This window comes from Leptonychotes weddellii, chromosome 12 (assembly GCF_054177405.1).
Source record: "Leptonychotes weddellii isolate Sample4059 chromosome 12, ASM5417740v2, whole genome shotgun sequence".
Lineage (NCBI taxonomy): Eukaryota > Metazoa > Chordata > Mammalia > Carnivora > Phocidae > Leptonychotes > Leptonychotes weddellii.
The window spans coordinates 90,184,480-90,204,655 of NC_138380.1; the positions used below are offsets into that span (position 1 = coordinate 90,184,480).

The 20,176-nt window shown below is 49.6% G+C and overlaps 1 protein-coding gene across 14 annotated transcripts in view; it reads right to left on the reverse strand.

Moving 5' to 3' along the window:
* The window catches only part of IKZF1 (IKAROS family zinc finger 1), a 91,421-nt gene that overhangs the window by 13,231 nt on the left and 58,014 nt on the right, over nucleotides 1–20,176 (reverse strand). For 7 of the 14 annotated variants that reach the window (XM_081800805.1, XM_081800803.1, XM_081800810.1 and 4 more), the window contains exons 4-7: nucleotides 17,976–18,035; nucleotides 10,411–10,671; nucleotides 4,756–4,923; nucleotides 564–689 (exon numbers count right to left, since the gene is read on the reverse strand). In XM_081800805.1, coding sequence (XP_081656931.1) covers nucleotides 564–689; nucleotides 4,756–4,923; nucleotides 10,411–10,671; nucleotides 17,976–18,035 — 615 coding nt within the window. The other 7 variants (XM_081800813.1, XM_081800811.1, XM_081800812.1 and 4 more) reach the window with 5 other exon arrangements.

Consider the following 20,176-nt stretch of genomic DNA (forward strand, 5'->3'; position numbering starts at 1 on the left):
TAAGATCAGAGTCAAACGCTACCTCGTGATGGGGTGCTGCAAGCATCAAGGCTCATAAGAAAAAAAGCAGCCTTTCCTCGAAATCTGTGACAGCCGCAATCCTCCGGACTGTCAGGGTTTTCCAAGGAGCTCACCTGTTCCAGGCAGGTGCCAAAGCCTGAAAGCTTTTATTCGATCAACTTCATGAAAAAAATAGTTTTTCGAACAAGACTTCACATCTTATTTTGATTACTAAGCACAAAGAAGCAATCGATACTCCAAAATTTTTTTTAAAATTACCAAAAACCAAGAAAACCCCCCAAAATTTCAGGGGTCACTATTGTCTTAGATGCTTCCCCAGCTTTCAAGAGGGAGGGGTTCAAGGTCAGGCTCTCTCTGGTGAGATGAGAGCTTCAAAAGTCGGGAAGCACAGTTAGCTCCGGGTGAAACCGTGCCGTGTTAGTGACCAAAAACATCCGTCCGTCCTGGCGGTGGTGATGCGCACACCTGCGCGTTCTGCGCCCGGAGCTGTGTGCCCGGGGCCCTTCTTCCCCGCGGGCTGGGGAGGGAATGCCAGCGCTTACCTGGGTACAGCGTGCCTGGAAGACCCATGCTTTGCAAGTAGTTGTGACAACGCTCTTTATGTTCCTCTAAAGAGCTTCGCTGTTTATAGCTTCGGCCACAATATCCACATTTGTGAGGTTTACCAACTGCAGAAAACACAATTGAGTTCAAGACCCCAATTAAATATTGGCCATATGTGTAATGGGGATGCATGCAATACAATTATTATCAAAAATCCAAAAAAAAAAAAAATACCCCTCTACTCTTGAGAGCTAAAAGCCTTATGGACTCAGTCAAAATTGCTAAATTTAAAAATGTTAATGCCCACGGGTTTCTTTGATTGTACCAAGAACTCCTGTGAGTTTTGTTTCATCTTAATTTGCCCACAGTCCTAACTACCAAATTCTCTTGGACTTCAATCACTTCTTCAACTGGAGGAAATGGGCCACTGCCGTGTGATCAGGTAGATGCCCAACAACTGGGCGGAGACGTGAGGAATGCATCTACACTGTGGGCCAGGTCTGGCATGACACTGGGGACAGATCCAAATGCAGCCAAAGTGGATTAAATTCCAGGATACTAAAACTGGATAATTTGAGGTCTCTAAGAAACCACAGTGGATAGATATACATTAATGAAATGAGCATTCCTTTCCAAAATGTATTTCCTTGTTCTAGTTTAGAGAAAGCTCCGCATTCTCCCCAAAAAGTTAAGGATGACATGGTTTCGAGATCAGCCCTTACCAACAGAACTTACTATGAAGATGCAAGTGTTCTCCGTCTTCGCTGTCCAATGCGACAGCCACTGTGCTGTTCAATATGGCGGCCACCAGCCCCACATGACTACTGAGCTTTCAAAGTATGGCTAGAGTCACCGAGGACTGAAGTTTTGATTTTGTTTAAGTTCAGTTGACTAGACTTACAATTTAAATACCATATATGGCTAGTGGCTACCCTATTAAGCAGTGTGGTTCTGTATGATGGGTTTGGTTCTTCCTGAACTTTATTGAGCGGTATTTTTGGGAAAGAAGATTAGCACAAACAAGTTCATATCATGCCTAAGCTTAAAGACTTTAATACACAGCAACTTAAGAGATGAAATAAGTAAAGTATCTTTATTTAAATGGCAAATATAAATTTCTATCCTCAGACCAGAATCTTCTCTGACTTCCTTCTTATGTTGTTAGATTTCACAGATTTGAATGCATGGTATAAAAATCAATACCATCCAAATAGGAATGTTTGGTAAAAAGGTTTAACCAAAGCTTGTACTGGTTCAGTCTCTTCCTTAGGTGAATAGAGGCAATGGTTTAAGAAGACTAAGACAACAAAACAAAATTTGACTTCTGGGACATTTAACAGAGGAAGAAAAGGATGGATCTTTATCTGTAGAAAGTTGTATCACTAATGTCAGGAGAGTAACACTGAAATATACAATGTTGCCTTTAGAAATTAATAGGATATAGATAACCCGTCAATGTCCTCTCCTAGAAAAGCTATCACTTAAGCAAATTCATGTACATATGGCATGGTGTCTGAATATCCATTTTTCTAACTATATGATTGCTTTTAACTCTGGAACATAAGAGATATGTTCACAGTAAGAAACCAAACTAAAGTATACCTTGCATCACAGCCCAGTATTCTGAAGGAAAGAAAGACTGGCTCAGCTCTCAACTCCGAAAGAAAGCAGTGAGGAACAAAGCGGGATGTCTTCCCTACCTTGCCAGACCACTTGAGCCCTCCTCTTATCAGTATGGGACACATTCTATGCCTATATCACTACGAATGTGTTGGTCTTTGGCACCTCAGGCCACCACCAGTGGCCAGGGAAAGCTATGAGGCTGATCATGGCTTTCGTGGAATGGGGGGAGTGGCCCCATTTGGGTATTTTCTAAGAGTTGTGTGTCAATGGCACTCTTAGATGCCAGAATCACCAGCAGCCCTGGGTCAATGGTACAGTGTTAGCTACTTGCTCATCGCTGCATCCATAGCAGAGTCTACCACTCTTATATATAATTACTCAAGTCATTGGCCATGCTTGGAGCAGGATACCATCATCACACCTTGAAGGAAATAAGCAGGCATGGGGCCAGAATAACCAAAAGTACTGTATTAGATGTTCCAAACTTCATAATAGGTAGGAGAGCAAAGAGAGCGGCATCCCTTTGAGTTTTAAGGACCGATATGCAGGAGAGATTTCTGTTGCAAATCAGAGTCACTGTGGTTGGTGTCACCTAGGGATGAGTCTTTGTGTTTTCCACCTGCATGGAGTTGTGCTTCCTACCAACCCCGATGCAGTCCTGTTGTCAAGTGTGCGGATGTCCACTTGACCTGCATGAATGATATGTGTGAAGTTCCTTTGTCCCAGATCACCTGTTCAGCTCTGCACACCGGTATCATGGTCATATCTGAAGCCTTGCATTTAGTTCCCCAGACACCTTCACTTCTAGGGGGCAACACACATGCTCCTCATTCCTGACACACTGTAAACGCTGTAAGATGCTCATTGTCATCCTCCTTTGTTGGGGCAGCCATCTGTTCAACCTGTCCCCTGCAGCAAAACCCTCCCCAGCCGTCAGCATGGACCCCTGTGGGGGAGGGGGTAGCATTTGGGAGTCTCCTCCATGTTCACTACCAGGAAGGAGATCAGCACGGGGAGGAGATGGCTTGGCTGGACCCCGACAGGGTACTGGCACTCCCAGGGCACCTGTGACCACCCCCCTAGCCTCCTCGTGAGCTCCTGCAGGCACTGCTCCAGGAGAAAGACGATGTTCCCCACAACCCTGGCTAAAATGCGTACCACGCCTCCTTCTGGGGTCACTTACAGGATTACACATTCACGTGGAACTTCTCTGAAGGTAAACCTCAGAAACTCCCCTTTTGGTGTGGACTCAAGCCCCTCCATCTATTGGAAGTCTCTCCTGAAGCCTCACATCCTACCCTGGAGACTGACTGTCCCCTCCCTGTGCTCCCACCGGCCCCTCAGACACTGTGTCAGCACACTGGTAACATGTTGCCGCTTGGCTGCTTCCCACCAGCCTCCTCCACAGAGAGAGGGGCCCCTGGGTGCTCCGTAAATGCTCAGCGACAAAGGAAGAGGCACAGGGAGAGGTCACTAGAACCTCGCCACTAAGTACACTCATCACATTTGGGAAGGAGACAGTCTGACGCTAGGCACGCATTCCCAGGGACGCAGCATCCCTGCCCCTGGGGGACAGCGAGGCCCTGGAGATGTCGGGGGGGCGGGGGGAGCTGGTCTGAAGTCTCTTCCTCCCCGGACAGCGCCCCGCTCCAGAGAAGTCGCTGAGCAGCCGATGGTCTGGATGATGAGCTCTGGGAGGGCAGGGGTGAAGTATCCCTGCTGGACAGAGGGCCCCTCTCTGTTCCTCTGACCTGCAAGCCCATGGGGCCCCCTGATGGGATAGCCAGGAAGATTCCTCAGGAGGCAGAGACTGAACCCAAAGGTGGATGTGTGCTTCGCAGGCTGGGAGTATTTTGGGAACTGTCAAGCGTTTGTGGTAATCATGCTCCGAGTCTCCGGATTATTCGACGTGCGTTTGCTAAAATCTGGTAAGAGCCCCAAAGTGGCCTGTCTGCTGAGGCCTGCCTGGATTCGGGCACGAGTTAGGCTGGGGCGCAGAGAGGGGGGCGTGTCCCCGGGGGCACAGGCGTGTCTCCAGTCAGGACGCATGGCGGCAGGCCCTGCTCACCTTCTCTCTCAGCTTTGCAAAAAAACTACGCCAGCGACAGTGACCGCTCCGGGAGTCCCCTGCCTAAAGCAGTAATACTTGCGGCCTGACCATTAACGTGAGGAAATGCACCTGGGAATGTTCCGGGTGTTAGCAGCGCGCCGGGTGAAAGGAGAGCTGGAAGAATCCTGCAGAAGGGCCCCACTTACCTGAGGACCCCGGGAAGACGAGGTCTCCCTGGAACGAGTCTCTGTGAAGCGGGACTTGTGCGCGCGCGTGTGTGCGCGCGTCCCCACCCGCATCCTCTGCCCCGCGGGGGAGTCCGAACTGGGGGGCCAGGGCAGTGCTGCCACAGTCCAGGGCGGGTGCGTGGGGAGGCCCGATTGAGGGGGCGCTGTGCTGGGGATCAGGCCCAGACCTTGGGGCGGGCGGGCGGGGGGGCCCCCGCGCATGCGCGCACACACAACACGCCACGCGCAACCCGGGCCGGGACGCCCGGCACCTGCGCCCGGAGGACCTACCGGAGTGCGTCCTCAGGTGGCCCGTGAGGGCGTCCCGCCGGCGGCACGCGTAGTTGCAAAGGTGGCACTTGAAGGGCTTCTCCCCGGAGTGCAGCTTGATGTGCCGGAGCAGGTTGCCCTTCTGCGTGAAGGAGGCCCCACACTGGTTGCACTGGAAAGGCCGCTCCCCTGGGAGGAGGAGGAGAGGGATGGGTGAGAACAGAACTCGGCGCGGGGACAAGAGGAGGACCGGAGAGCAACTGGTTTCCCACGGGGCCCGGTGACTTCCACCGGCTGCAGGTTTGATAGAACATGAGGCTTTCAGACTAAACCTGCCAGCTCCTTAACGCTTCACTGGTTGGGTCAATTTGATCTGAAAATCTAATTTTTTTCCCCTAAATCAGAATGGCACATCACAATGCAAATTCAAACTCATTTAAATAAAGTGACTGCAACATTTTGTGATGAAGAGCCACTCTTCCTGATCAGCAGTTTTGGAATAAACCAATATCCAATTTTGCGTGTTGTGGCATTTGGTGGGGTTTTTAATGTGGCTTTTTTCAAAGGGTCTTTAAAATATGCCACTGAAGCAGCAAAATAAAAAGGAAACTCATTAAAAATGCATTTCAGGATCACAAGTTCATTTCAGCGTTACATTCTTATATTTAAATGAAAGGCACTTCATTATAACAGTTATAATAACTTCTTTTCATTTACATTTTTCCTGTATTTTGCCTTTCAATTTCTTCTCCATTACCTGTCTGTCCCTACGCAGGCAAATCAGGAAGGAGACAGACAGAAGAGAGTGTGAGGCTCAGAGAGAGAGAGAGAGAAGGAGAAAGATTGAATAAAATGAGAAGGAACTGTGAAGGATGCTCCAGATGGTCCAAAGAGAAGTCCCAGATCCCCCGTGGTGGGGCGTCCCAGCCTGAGGCTCACGGAGCCTTCTGGCTTTCTCCTTCTCCCAAATCCTGAAACCACTAAAGCTATCACTGGCCTATCTCCACAGAAGATTGGTCGTGTTTTCAGTACAAATCATTTAAGAGAGGCAATGTAGCTGTTATTAGGAATTCTTTTAGGGGTGTTCCGGCTGGAGCGGTGGCTAAGAAGGCAGGGGAGCCCTGGAGCAGCAGCGCCCGTCCCGTGTGTTCGGGATCCAACAAAGGGATGCACAGGCATCTGTGAGAACGAAATACGCCACTGAGCAGTCCCGGGTCTTGGACTCCAAATCAGTGACCGTTTTACTTAGCTCTCGTGTAGAAAGGATGATACACTTGTCAGGTTTCAATAAACGCTAAAGCTCTTTTGAGAACAATTGCTTTTTTTCCCCCCTTTCTTTTTTTCTTTCTTTCTTTTTTTAAGAAGAGCTCTCTGTGCCCACAATAGCTGGTGTGGAGATACCATGAAAACAAAAACAAAAACAAAAACAACAGACTTCCCGGTAACGGGTTTTTCTTAGGAAAAAAGAATGTGTGAAAATGTTTATTTAACAATTTTCTCAATTGCTTAATGTGGTTTTGGTGAACAAGGCGGCACTTAGTGAAAGCAACTAGCAGAAGCGTGTCTGGGACTAGTCAAACCTCCACCGGCTTAAACGGAGAAGTTTACACCGGCCCCTGGATGCCGTGATTACCATCGCTTTTATTTTTCAGTGGGCCGGACAGATGTGCTGCTGTAAGGATAGAGTGATATTTAATTACAGGCCAGTTGGAGGGATCCTGATACCAACCAGGACGTATTCGGCATCGTCCCAAATCTGCATCTGGGTCGGACGTGGCTGGGCAAAGAGTCAGGCAGGTGGGAAGGTGACGGCGACCCTGACCAGCCGGAGCTAAATCTCAAAGAGTCGGTGGCCGGGCGGCCCCCAGGAGCATCCAGTAGCGAGAGATCGTTATCTGTTAGAAACACTTCTGGGCCTTCATCACACACACGTGCGTGAATGTGCATATTTTAACTCCACGGAGATGCAAGGGAAAAGAGGAGTAATTGGTCCCTGGGGGCAGGTGCAGGGCGATCAGCAGGGTGCGATGGATCTTGGCAGAGTGGACCTTCGGCTGAATGTTCCGGAAAGGTCGTCGGTCGGGAGAGCTCACGCCACCCAAAATGCATACAGGAAGGGTGGAGGACATGCCTGGTGACACAGGTGTGTTGCGGTGTGACCCAAAGCTAGCTAGCTCCAGGCTGACGAGGCGCTGGGGATCCGAAGGGCTGGGGCGGGGGGGGGGGGGCGCAGGTCGGACCCTGCCGTGCAGCTGTTGTCTGTGAAGAAGTAACAACAGCGGACCCAGGTGGGACCTCGCAGGCAAGCCATGCCCCCCACCCGCTCGACAGGGCGGGAAGGGAAGAAAGGCGGCCGTTGCTTCAAGAGTGAAATCTGTCTTCTAATTTGAGTCAACGGTTCTCGTGTATCTTGCTGTGCCTGGCATCTTAATCCTACTGGCAAGCTTTCCTGGAAATCTATTTGTTTCTGATTGTGCTGGCATGAATATGTAACACGGGACCTGGAGACTCCCGAAGACGGCGTTCTCCGAAGTGACAACCCGGGGCTCAGCTCAAGGTGGTTTCCCTCTGGAGGCGTTAGCAGGACAGGGGGCACGGCCCCGCTGCGGGACGACAGAACACAGCCCCCATTACCTGTGCTCTTCTGCTGAGGCTCAGCATCAACCGCTTGCCTCCTCTGGGTCCCTAGCTTGCTTCTTGTGGCTAAGTGACATCAAGCGCGCCGAGGCTGGATTGCTTTTCCTTGGCGGGGCGAAGGCTTTATCGTCATCACTAGCTCAACATCAAGTCTTTACCCTCAGGGTCTACAGATGTCCCACTCGAGGGACTCTCCGTAAGAAGGTCTGAGCCCCTCTGAAGAACTTATTTGGGTACAAAACAGAGGCTTCACGGGTGTCTCCGTCATAACATTTAGGAGGGGATATCAGAAGAAGGCAGATTACAGAATATATACCTGAGCTGCAAAAATGAACTCGGGCCCACTGCAACCGTACGTCGGAGCAGATTGTACTCTGATGCTGGTGATGATGGAACAGGGGGAGGCCCGAGACTGTCCAGAATAACCATAATTCAGACACTTTTCTTGATCTTGATAGTTCAAAGTCCCATCACTTAGGACGACACCGCTGCATATTTGCATAGCGGGGTTTCCCCCTGCATTGCGTGGCTGTTTCGTACCACTCTCCCCTGTGATTCTCACATCGACCCCGAGGTGTTGCTGGGGACAGCAGTGCTATTACACTTGAGTTAAAAAAAAAAAAGAAAAAGAAAAGAAACTGAGCGGCAAAACTAGGGACGGAAGTAGTGGGATCAATACACAGTTCCGAGTGGCGCCCACGGCACCTTCCCCAGGTGGGGCTCTGGGCAGAGGCAAGGGGGCAGCCTGCCCCTGGGAGCTGCTGGGTACCAGCGAGGGAAACCCTGGTGTGATTTATATGGCCTTCGAGGTTGAGAAGAAACTGCTCGAGAAACACTGGAAACTCAGAGAACTCGGGGTGGGACTGATGGTCAGCAAAGCGTGCCTTTTCGAACATACTCCACTCAGATCCCAGAGAAATGGAAACCTCCCTAGTATCGTCTACCTACTCAATCCTCGTTTGGCTTCACCTGCGACCCTCCACATTTATGCGAGTGGGGACACAGCAGGAAGACAATCCACGAGTTTACTGTTTCAGGGGTTGGTTGGTTTGTTTAATAAAAGCCAGGCCAGGAACCACAACATTGACGGGCTGCATGTCCCTATTTCTGGAATAAACTCGTCCTGCAAGTGAAAGAATCGGCGTGTTGCTGTGTGCTTGGCACTTAGGCGCGATTTGTGGGGAGAAGTGGGCAGCAAACAGTGGGGGCTACTCTGCATATCTATACTTGGCAGGTTTATTCATTAAATGCAATTATTCTTTTTATTGGGGCAGGCAGTCATTATGTTTTGACAATTTAGTATGCCAGAATTTGATTCATTTATCAAATATTTATTTAAGCTAATTTTCACAGTACAGTCAGGCTTTACATGAATTAGCAAGGAAAGTAATTCATTTGTGAGGTCTATTCCTCCGTCAGGAATGTATTAACCCGGGTCCCAGCGTCTTCTGTTAGGTGTCTATCACAAAGTAACTTACCTTCGCTTTAATTTCCAAGTCATTACAAAAGGGGAGAACCTGACTACTCTCATGCAAGCTTGACTTAGGGCTTGATGTGAGGGGTCTATTTCACGGGATAATTGGAAGATTAAGGGACGCATTAGGAAAAGCAAAGTTTGCTTAATTTTACAAGTTACGTTTTTATTGAAAACGCACGTTTACCGAAAGTAAACAGGTTTTTAGGATTCTCCCGATGTATTGCAAATGGAAGATATCATTTAGGAGACTGCCCCGAATCAGACGTAAAAAATCACAACTCCACTGAGGCCTGCGTGTCCTGACAAGCTAGCTGTTTCGCTCAATGATTTTTCTGAATTCCTGCTTAATTTCTGATAATCACTGGATTTGTTTGGCCCTGGGTGAGAGTCACACGAGGCTGTGATTTTCAAGCCTTCTTCCTACTTCCCTAAGTTATCTGATAAAATCCTTTGTGCCTCCAGAGTAAACATTTCAGCTGTTTTTTTTTTTTTTTTTTTTTAAATCCCCTTGCGGAGGGCGGTGGCAGATGCTGGTTCCGTGATGACCCACTGATAACCAGCCCCTAGGCAGCCACGACTCGGGGTTCCTGCGTTTTACATTTAAACTTTCAGTGACAACTATAGGTGGTGACTTTATTGCATTTTGCACACCTTTAGGGCAAAAGAGGTTTCTCTTCAATTCGGAGGACACCTCCTGCGTACGGTTAACAGGTACTATGGGGCCCCATTCATGTCTCGAAGACTGTCGGGGGCCATTCGAGGTGATCCCACAGTCCCGGTGGGAGAGTATGGGGCTGATCCTTTGCCACGGCCGAGCACATGGAGAGGCAGAACTATTCCCCCCACCCCTGACGTGAGAACACCTCTTGAGCTTGGACACAGCCGTGGGACGCTACGCTGTTCTCGCCCCTTCCTGTTTGGACACAGGCTACCTCCTTCTCTGAGGCTTCCAGAGCCTCCAACAGGCAGAGGCTCTGATGGGAAATTCTGTGCCCGTGTGAGATGGAAACTAAGCAGCCATCAGCAGTCTTGTTCTGAGGCTCACCTGTTGGCGGGGAAGCCGCCTGAAAACTGAGCTGGACTCGGTGACACACTGGATTTTACTGCTTTTCCACTGCTCACTCACGTTTCTAAAAACCGAGCTCTGGGAGGCTGGATTTCAAAAAGGCACATTTTACTCATGGTTTCTCAGGGGAAACCTGGAGGAGGAGTGCATGTCAGTGGCTCGCTCTCTTTTTGTTTGGTTTCGTCTTGTGTTTGGCTGGGGGGGGGGGTTGGAGTTATAGGTGCCCTAACCACACAGCGCTGCTTGTCAGCGGGCGGCGAGGCCCCGGGGCCCTTGGCAGGACTGGAGAGGCTGTGAACGGTCCCTGTCTGACGGCTTTAAGTCTAGGTTTGAACTGGTGCGTGTTTAGAAGCCCCTCTCGATGCTGATGGGCAAGAACAAGGCTACCCCCTGCTACAACCTGGAGCCAATGCTACGAGCCAGGGTATTATTCTCATCCCGCTACACCCCGCGGACCTTTCCAGGCCACCAAAGGAGGAACTGCGCCAGGCCTTACCAGTGTGGCTTCTCTTGTGGACCATGAGCACATTGGGGCCGATGCAAATTATCCCACAGACATCACACTTTAGTTTGCCGTTAGGAAGTCGAATGCCTCCGGTTCCCGACAGAGCTCTGTTGCCTTGGCCACTGTGGGAGCCATTCATTTTCTCTCCCGCGGCATCAAGCACTCGTAAATCCTCCGCACATTCTTCCCCATTCAGCTCACAGGCACGCGCATTCTCTTCATCACTCTGAGCCTCTACTTTAACATTACTGGCTGAAAGACACAATATAGGGGCCACTCAGTGTCATTGCAAAAAAAAAAAAAAAAAAAAAACCAAAACGACACAGCAGCAAAAAGACAGCACATCGAAGCAGAGAAGGTTCTCAGCGGCTTGTACCACCGGGGACGGTGGCCCCGAGCTGGGCTCCGGCGGCAAGTGCCAGGGAGCCAAGCGGGGCTGGGCCGGCAGGTGATTACCGACCACGCGGGGTGCCTCCCGCCTGGGGCAACTTCCCTGCTAAGGGGTCATCAAGCCTGAAAAACTCCTCCTCCTCATGAGGCGCCCTTTCCCTGTTTCATGGGTTAATACACACTGGGACAAAGCTCAGCAAAAGCACATGTTCCCGTCTCTGGCCACGGACTCCCGAAGGGTTTCCGCAAGAGTTCTGTTTGTTTCTTTGGTACAGGATCCTCCTAATTCCTTTTTAGTGCCTCAGGATAACAGAACCTGAGCCCTGGAGTGGAGCCACGATCTCCTACAGGGTCTCGAGCTGCTGAAGGGTTGGATGGGCAGAGTTTGTGGAGGTGACAGATCTCGTTAGCCTCTTGAGGGGCCGGCCCCACGCGTGAGGGCGAAGAGCTGATGATGTTAAGGAACACACCGGCTCCTGTTCGCTCTGCATTCCTGATTCCGCTAAAGTCACCCTGAGGGCCGTTATTTCTGCCATTTGCATATTTTTGTTGGCAAAGAAAATCAGAGACATTCCGTGTGCATCGTTCTGAAACACAGCCTGGCGATGAACTGATGAGTCCCACCCCATAATCAGTAGGACAAACTACAACGACCCTGAAAGCTATCACTTCTATCATGGCCTCAGAGATTAAGAAGGGCGGGGAGGCGAATTTTGCCAAGTACAAGAAACAGTGACATGGACAGTAGTTCTGACTATGAAATCTCTGACCGACATTTTCACTCAGTGGGTCTCCAGGCTTTGCCCTTGGACCAGCAGCATCATCGTCAGCTGAGAACTTGTCAGAAGAGCAAATTCTCCCGTCTGCCCCAGATGCGCTGGGCTAGAAGCTCTGGGGGTGGACTCAGTGCCTGTGTTGTCATGAGACCCTCCAGGGGATTCCGACGTACAGGCTTGTCTGAGACCACGGTTTTAAATAATCAACCTAGTTAGTAACCCCCCAGGGTCATTTTATGCAACGCTTTGATTATAAAAGTCGAGAGCCCAGACTCTGAAGTTGACATTCATGGCTGGGAACGTCGGCTCCACTCGTTCCGAGCGCCGAGATCTCGGGAGCAAGTCACACACCATCTCCGTGCCTTGGTTTTCACATCTGTCAAGGCTGGAAGGATCCGCGGTGGCCGGCCAGGGGCGCTGCGGGGACTCAGTGATAGATGATGAGGAGTCAGCTTAGCACGGGGCCTGCACATTCCCCACAGAGCTGTCCGTGGAGGGGCCCCCCGACCCCCATGACATCTGCGACCCTGACTCTGTGCTAGGCACACAGCACTTTATTTGCTCTGGGGTATTTAGCTCTCGCAGGGACCTGCTGAGGGAGGTCATGCTGTCATCCTGTTTCACAGTTGAAGACGCTCAGGCACAGAGAGGTTGAATGACGTGGGAAGGTCACACAGCCTGGCTCTAGCACCCACATTCCTAGCTGCTGACCCGCCAAGATTTTCCCATTAGCTCTCTGGGGAGGAAAATAAATAAATAAATGGGACAGTGAGTTGGAACACGGGCCAGGGCCCAGGAGGGAGTATCTCCTCTCATCCGGTCCCTATGTTACATCCAGAAAGAGGGAGTCCCCACCCGTGCTTTCCTACTAGATTCCGAAGACCAGACACCCTGGAGCGCCCCAGAGGGGCCCCCTGCTGACCTCTCCCAGCTGCCAGAGAAAGGGACCACGTCCCACTGACATGGGGAGTGCAGGACACGGGCAGGCCAGGCCACGGTGGGGGTGCCGTCAGGCTTTCTGACCTCGGAGCTCTCTAGAATCCCTATTCCCAGTCACGCCCTGTACCTTTCCAGGTGCAAGCTCATTCTCTAGGTCTGCGCTAGAGGGCTCTGGAAACACGACCGTCAAGTTTCAAAGACTCCTGAACGCCTTCACCTGGGATTATTTGTAACCATCCGACTGGCGGCTTGTTTTTTTTCTCAAACGAGACTGGGGCGTTCCAGAGCACGGCGGGGCACATGGCTGTTGGCGTGGCAGGCTCTTCAGCCAGTGGCACTGAGACAAGGGGTGTAGGTCTGCGCCCCTGTGGAGAGGTGTGGGGACGTGGAGAGATCTGACCCTCGCCAGAAACCATCACTTGTTGCACGTGGTTAAGGCAGACAGATATGGCCATCACCCTGCGGTGTGCTGTGGGGCTGCCTTGTTGGGGACGTGTGGGCCCTTCCTGGTGGTGGGCAGGAGAGCGGGAAGCAGCGGGGTGAACTTCCGGGTGACATGGGCGACAGCAGGCTACCTGCAGTGTGGCAGGAAGGAGGTGAGGGTGGCCTGGGGGGCGGCACGGCCCACGTGTCACCTTAGGGAGCACGGAAGTCCTCACACCAGACCCGAGTCCCATCATAATCCGGCTTTCTCGTTACTATGACGTCATGTGATAGTCGAGAACTGTGACAGAACCAAAACAGGAGGCTCAAAAGGCATGAGAGCCTGTGAGAAGCGACCCCACGATTCTGCGGACCCCAGGTACAGGTTGAGGTCGAGCTGGGCCATGCCGGAGGGGGCGAAGCTCACAGACTGGGATTCGGGGTGCCGTAATGCTGCGGGTCTCTGAAGGAAAGAGCGCAGACAACGCCCCAGGCCACTGGAGGGCCAGGTTGGGCGACCGTGACTGACGGGAGCGTGACGGGGGCCCTTGGAAGCAGACGCCACCCACGTTCCAGGTTGGAGCCGGCTGGCAGATGCAGAGAGTTTTAGGGCTGGGAGCTTGGCAGCCTCTCGGGGACAGATTCCAGGCCACGTTAAGGACAGGAAAGGTCTGCAGGGACCGAGGGAGAAGGGATGACAGGGAGGGGCCGGGAGATCACAGGGGCAACACTGTCCCCATGGGCACACCAGAGCCAAGCACGAGTGACAGTTCCCTAACTATGGGCAAAATGCATTCCTATCTTTCTGTTTTTTTAAAGACTTATTTTTTGGAGAGAGAGTGGTGGGAAGCGCAGAGGGAGAGCGAGAATCTCCAGCAGGCTCCCTAAAGCATTCCTATCTCTGTGGACAAATGCAAAGTGGGTGCTGGCCACAGAGAAGAGACGGACGGGCTCCTGCCCTCCGAAGAGGGCGTCCCTGAAAACGGGGTGTCCCCTCTGGCTAGAAGGAGAACACAGGCCAAGGGTTATTATTTCCAGGGGTTCAGGGTATGAACCTATCGTAATAAGTCACAAACACACCAGTCTCCAAAATTGTGATCTAAGGGACATAAACGTCAAGTCCCCTTAAGTTAAAAAACACCTTTTATGAAAACACAAACTCAGGAGGGGGGGAGGTGTCGGCCCCACTTATCTAAGTGTGAGAAAGGTTTTGGGGCTTTGGGCTCAATTAGTGATGCGGCTGGAAAAGAAGAAACAGAAGATGCAGCCTCGGGGTCCTGCACGGGGTGAGATCCGGAGTCCCTTCCCCGGGCCCGGCCGTGTGCCTCCGTTAAAAGGACACGCCCAGCCTGAAGGGGTCAGAAGGAAGGAAGTCTGTGGGGGCTGAACACACTGGGGGCGTCCACGGGGCTGGAGCAGCTCAGAGAAACAACTAGCGGGGCCGAGACGCTGAAGCCACAGGAGAGCGGGCAGCCTGGGCGGCCCGGGCACAGCGCAGCTCAGAGGTGGCGCCCGGGTGGTGGGCTCCTTCTGCGGCCGGGCAGGCGGCCTCTAGCTCATGGAGCAGAGGGGACACTTGGGTGGATCACCTCCTCCTGCATCTCCATGTACAGGAGTGATGGAGGACTCGGGAGGCCTGACTGCTGAGTTTGTGGGCCCATTATTTTTGAATTTCCCAACCCCACAGAAGTCCAAGTCTCCAGTGGTTGCTTCGCCTAATGAAGAGTTGCAGGACAGATGACTGGCATTGATTTAAGCTGTCCACCTGTTGGCTTGGAGCCCAGCCAAAGGAGGGTGCCAGGTTCCTACCCTACTCCCTTGAGGAAAGTCAAACGGAGCAGGACGAGTCCTCATCACTGGTGTCCCTTGAATGACACGGGTCGACCCGACCAGGCACTTCCGTGAAACAGAGGGTCTCCCCTCGTTTGTGTTTACTGTACTTTAGTCCGCCCCTCGGGTGATGTCTCTGAGCTAACTGGGGCTCGTGTTGACTGGCCGTCCCTTCCCCGGACTCCTAAACCACTCCTCCGCCCCGTTTTCTTGGAGCTGGAACTGCTTAGGTGCATTGTGGTGTCAATGAAACACTAGACTCTCTGTCGATGTGGGGATTATACTTATAAATATTTTGCAACTCCATCCCACCCCCTCCCTTAGAAAAGTGTCGAACTCAGGATGGCACTGAATTGAACTGATTAAATATAGAACATGAGGTAAGACTCACGCACTTCTTTACCCCAGAATGCTCTGGCTCAGGCCTAACCCTGTAGCTCCTCCCGAGAGCACACGGACAGGGGCCCGATTTTATTGTTTATACGTGGCTTATATTAAAAGGGGATGCCTTCAAATCTGGAGTCAAAGCTACTTTCCTTCTCAGATGCTGTCTTACATTAGGAAGAATTAAAATATTATTGTTACATAATTTAGAGGCCTTCTATGTTATTAGTAACACAGCAGACCTAAGAGAGACCCAAGACCCTTAAGGCAAGGTGGACCTCAGCTCATACACAAGTTCAGCACTGAACAGTCTGGAGAATCCAGGGAACTCAGGGTCAGCGGGGCCAGGAGGCCTCTGCATGCTGCCCAGCACTGCATGTACTCATGAATGATTAAAATGTGTTAATGCGTAGATATAACGTGCCCTGCCAGTCCCCACCTGACAAATGGGTTGTGTTTCCTCCCTGTTTTCCTTGCCCTTCTGGAATGCGTCTTTCTATTTACTGGTAAGGTAAATGTTTGGTCCTCACACTCTGCTTTTCCATGGAGAAGACATTCTGAAGTCGTCCCTGTAGTCTGAGTTTAGGCCACATGAGTCTCAAGTGCTCCATTTTTTAAATGAACAAAAAAATGGGAGACAGAAATATTCCTGCAACCGGTGACCAGCAAGCAAAATGCAGAGGGAATAAAAATATTTGCAAGAGATCTTGAATGAGCGTAATTAAAATTTGAGATGAAGAGGAAATGTGTAGATGTTTTTGTGCTGCTCTAAAAGAGATTTGGGAGAACTTTTAAGCATTTTTAAGCTAATAAAACCACTTATTCTAAGTTTTATCATTTAAAACATAGGTGTTTTGGGACGCTTGGGTGGTTTAGTCCATTAGCTGTCCGACTCTTGATTTTGGCTTAGGTCATGGTCTCAGGGCCGTGAGTTCAAGACCCGTGTTGGGCTCCGCAGCCAACAGCAACAACCTCCCCCCAAAACCCCAATAAAATGTGGGGGTATTTTTCTTGTCAAGATGCATGATTAGACACATTTTTATCCTTATTTGCTACTTTAGGCCTTTAAATGAAATGAAGTCAGGGACAGAGGGGTCTGACAAAGCAATGATTTACAAGCACATTTACATTTGCCTCAGGTTACTGGGAACACAAACTGGGATAGAGAAGGTAGCGGGGGTCAAACAGGTTATGTATTTTTAATTTTCAAGAAGGAAAACAAAGAGGTGAGGTCAGGCGAGTGGGGCAATTCTCCACCCTGCCCACCAGGTGGCGATGTTGGCCCAGAACAGCTGGGTTGCTGTTGGGGTGGGGAAGTCCTCCAGGTCATCAGCCATCTGTGCGGGGGAGGAGGAGGATATTTACAGTCTGGGGACATGGGAGGGGGAGGGGAGGAAAGAGAGAGTTACCAGCACCTTGTGAATCATTTGCGTAAATGTACAGACAAGCACATATCAAAACATGCATCATCCATCTTATAAAATCTGCAGGTAGCATGGATCTTTATATGAGCACATCACAGTATGCTTGCCCCTAGACCTCCCTCAGACTTAGTGAAAACATCTCAGACCATCTTTTCTTACTCTTCGGTGCATTTGACTTCTCAACTTTTCAGCAATGTGACTGTTCATCTCAAAATTAACTTGACTTCTCTGTCCCAGCACCTCCACGTTTTATATAATCATAGGAGTGCACACACATCTCTCTCTCTCTCTATATGTATATATATACACACGCGTATAAATACATACACATACATCCATCTCTCCCAGAAATAAATCTCAAGCTATTGTTTTCAAGTTGAATCAAAGGAAGATTGGTAAGAGAAAGATCTCGGTAACTTTTATAACCTGGGAAAGTAGTCAACTTCCAATCTGGGTTGTTGCTATATCCTTTAGATAGCAGAGTTTTGATGACTAGGATGTCAGAATCTTACCTTTACCATTACTGACACCTTTCGGATTGTGCTGGATCAATGACTGTTACAGTATTAACAAGCACGCCCTGTTTGCTGAGGTTGCTTTACAACAGGAGAGAATTTACTAATGCAGGCTCTGAAGGCTTTGGTCCTAAGGGGATGACCATTTGTGCTACTTTAAATATTTTAAAGCATTTTAAAAAGCACACTCCATTCCTTAAAATATTCCTTCAAAGGTGCTGCCCTGATCTGTCTATGGTTTATCATCTCTCAATACCTAAAAATGAAATTAACATCTGCTTTTGGTTTAACAGCTCAGATCAGGACTGTCCTGAGCACACACAGCACTCAGTGTGTCTGCTTGGGCAGCGAGGAACCGCACTGCAGACTAACGGTCCCAAAGCCCTACGATGTTTCTCTTCTCGGTTCTGAAATTAATACTTCAGAGCAACAGAGGGAGAGTCTGTCTCTTCCTCCTGTCCCACAAATTTGTAAAAGTCATCATGCACGCACGCTGGTCTGTTTCATGGTGACAGGAAGTCTGGCCATTTTATCATCCTACTCACTCGAAGGGAGATACTCATCACATTAATGGCAGAACTGTTCACCAACATTAATAGAGTGACAATTCAATGCTAGTGTTACTTCTACCCCTATTACTCCACCAAAAGGCATGTTCCACTGTCTAATCTTCCCATGGTCTGAAATGTTACATACACACTTTATTACATCAGTGATACCCCAGATGGTAGGTGTGTAATGAACAGGATGGGCAATATTTACCTCATTTTTTCAAGTATGAAGGTGGGTGATGGAGAATCATGCATTTACACTATGGAAATTGAGTATAAAATTAATACATGTTTCTGTTTTCTAGAAGCAAGGCATATACTTACGAGAGAAAGATTTGGGAATTAGTGCATGAAAATCCCTAAAGCCATCGGCCCCATATACAACTGCAATAAAGAAGGAGAAAAGAAAGCTGGCTTTTGATAGTGTTCATGAGACACAGTAAATGTTTAAAAGAAAGGTTACTGTTTTTAAAAAAGAAGTATTACTGCTCAAAATCATTAGTTAGCTACTCATCAGCTACTCTCAGCCTTCATACAGGCAACTGAAAGGTAACCCTGTGATGCTCAGAAACAGGACTGTGACATCCAGAGGTCTGAGCTCCTGGCATATTATCTACTACCCCTGCTGTGCTAAGCACCTTGGGGGTCGTAACCAAGAACACATTCTAGAACTATGAGGAACTTTTCAGCAGAAGTGGTACACACGGCCCCCCAGATCTGAGCATCGAGGCAGAGGTTGTCCCAGGAGAGCACGTATCTTCACAAAAGCCGTGTGTTTCTTACCGGGCTGAATGCATAGCAAACGTTCTTCATTCACCTTTTCAACATTTCGTAGAAAGTGTTCATAGAAAATTAGAAATGTTCACATGACCCACTGAGTGGGGAAAATTAGTGTTTTCCCCCACCTCAAAAAGAGCTATCAATTTCTGTGGGTATTCCTTATCAGCTGCTTTCATATATGTTATCAGGGCCTCAAATCTTCAAGTTCTTATTTTGTCTTTATAGGTCAGAGCTTCCCACCATATGTCTATGTCTGAAGGCTTAGTAGGTACCACCCATGTGCACACACGGAGCACAATGCAGACGTGTGCACACACACATACACACACACAGTTTTCTCTCCAACGGTGGCATCCCAACGTCTATTGGAGTTGTGAGCACAGCGCAACTGCTAAATTAAACTTGTTGGATCACCCACTGAATTAGCAGAGGAAAGACTCCACGGTGTCCTGCAGGAAACAGACCCACTGAACCTTGCTGAAACTGTTCTAGCTTCCAAATTTATCTGACCACAGACCGTCCTGGTTTTCCCAGGAAGTATTTATTAGAATATTGGGATAACGGGCAAAGCTGTTCGTTGAAGTGACCACCTTAATTATTTCCCAACAAACAGTCTGAATCTAACAGAGACAGTCACTATCATGTGTCCCATCAAACAGGCAGGTCAGCGGCGGCTTGCCCGGGTGTACCTGTGCTCAAGGTTGGCAGCCGGCCAGCGAAACGATGCCAATTTTACAGTGACCTTTGCACTGAGCTCCAACCCCAGTCTCTCCGTGCATGAGAGTGCGCCCATCTCAGATGATGAGAGAAAAGGCATGTCTTATCTTTTAAAAATGGGGGCATTACAATACATGATCTAAGACTCTGATTAAATTTTTAATCAGACACTGCCACATACCCTGAGATGCTGCTCAGATGGCCCTGGGTGTCCCCTCAGCTCCACAGGCCACACCTTGTGTGCATCATGATGAGCACGGTGACAAGAGGTGTTCATGGCCACTAGTAAATTACGGGTACAGGAGCAAAGGGATTTGAAAGGTACGCTAAATACAAACTGTCTGATGGTGGAAAATGTAGACTTGCATAGGGCTTGGGTCATCCAAGTGTAAGCCCTGAAATACAGAACACCATCACGGTACCTCATTAGACATTAAATGTTCATCGCTTTCAAGAGAATCCATTCCTTGCCTACTGTAATTCAAACTTTTTGAGTTTTGTCTTTCATCTTTGATTCCCTAAAATGGACAAAAAGCTTAAAAAACCAAACACGGCTATAGCCATAGAGTTGTTCTACTTCCCCCTAAGAAAGCTGAGCCAATAGGAATTCACTCTTGGTCACGCACCACACACGTTCGTGCACAACGAACTTCTCAGTCTGGAAGAAGAACATGGCATTCCTCTGGACGGTAATTATGCACAACAGGAAAACATGAAGTTCACCCTATCCTGTTCTGTCCAGTTTTGTCTGCTTCTGTCCTGTCTGGTTCTTTCTGGACTTATCCTATCCTGTCAGGTCCTGTCCAGTTCTGTCTAATCCTATGCCATCCTAACCTGTCCGGTCCTATCCTGTCCAGTTCTGTCTATTTCTGTCCTGTCTGCTTTCATCTGGTCCTGTCCTATCTGGTCCTGTCCTGTCGTGTCTGATCCTATCCTGTCTAGTTCTGTCTGCTTCTGTCCTGTCCAGTTCTGTGGTCATGTCCTGTCCAGGTCTGTCCGGTTCTGTCTTGTCCTGTCTGGTCTGGTCC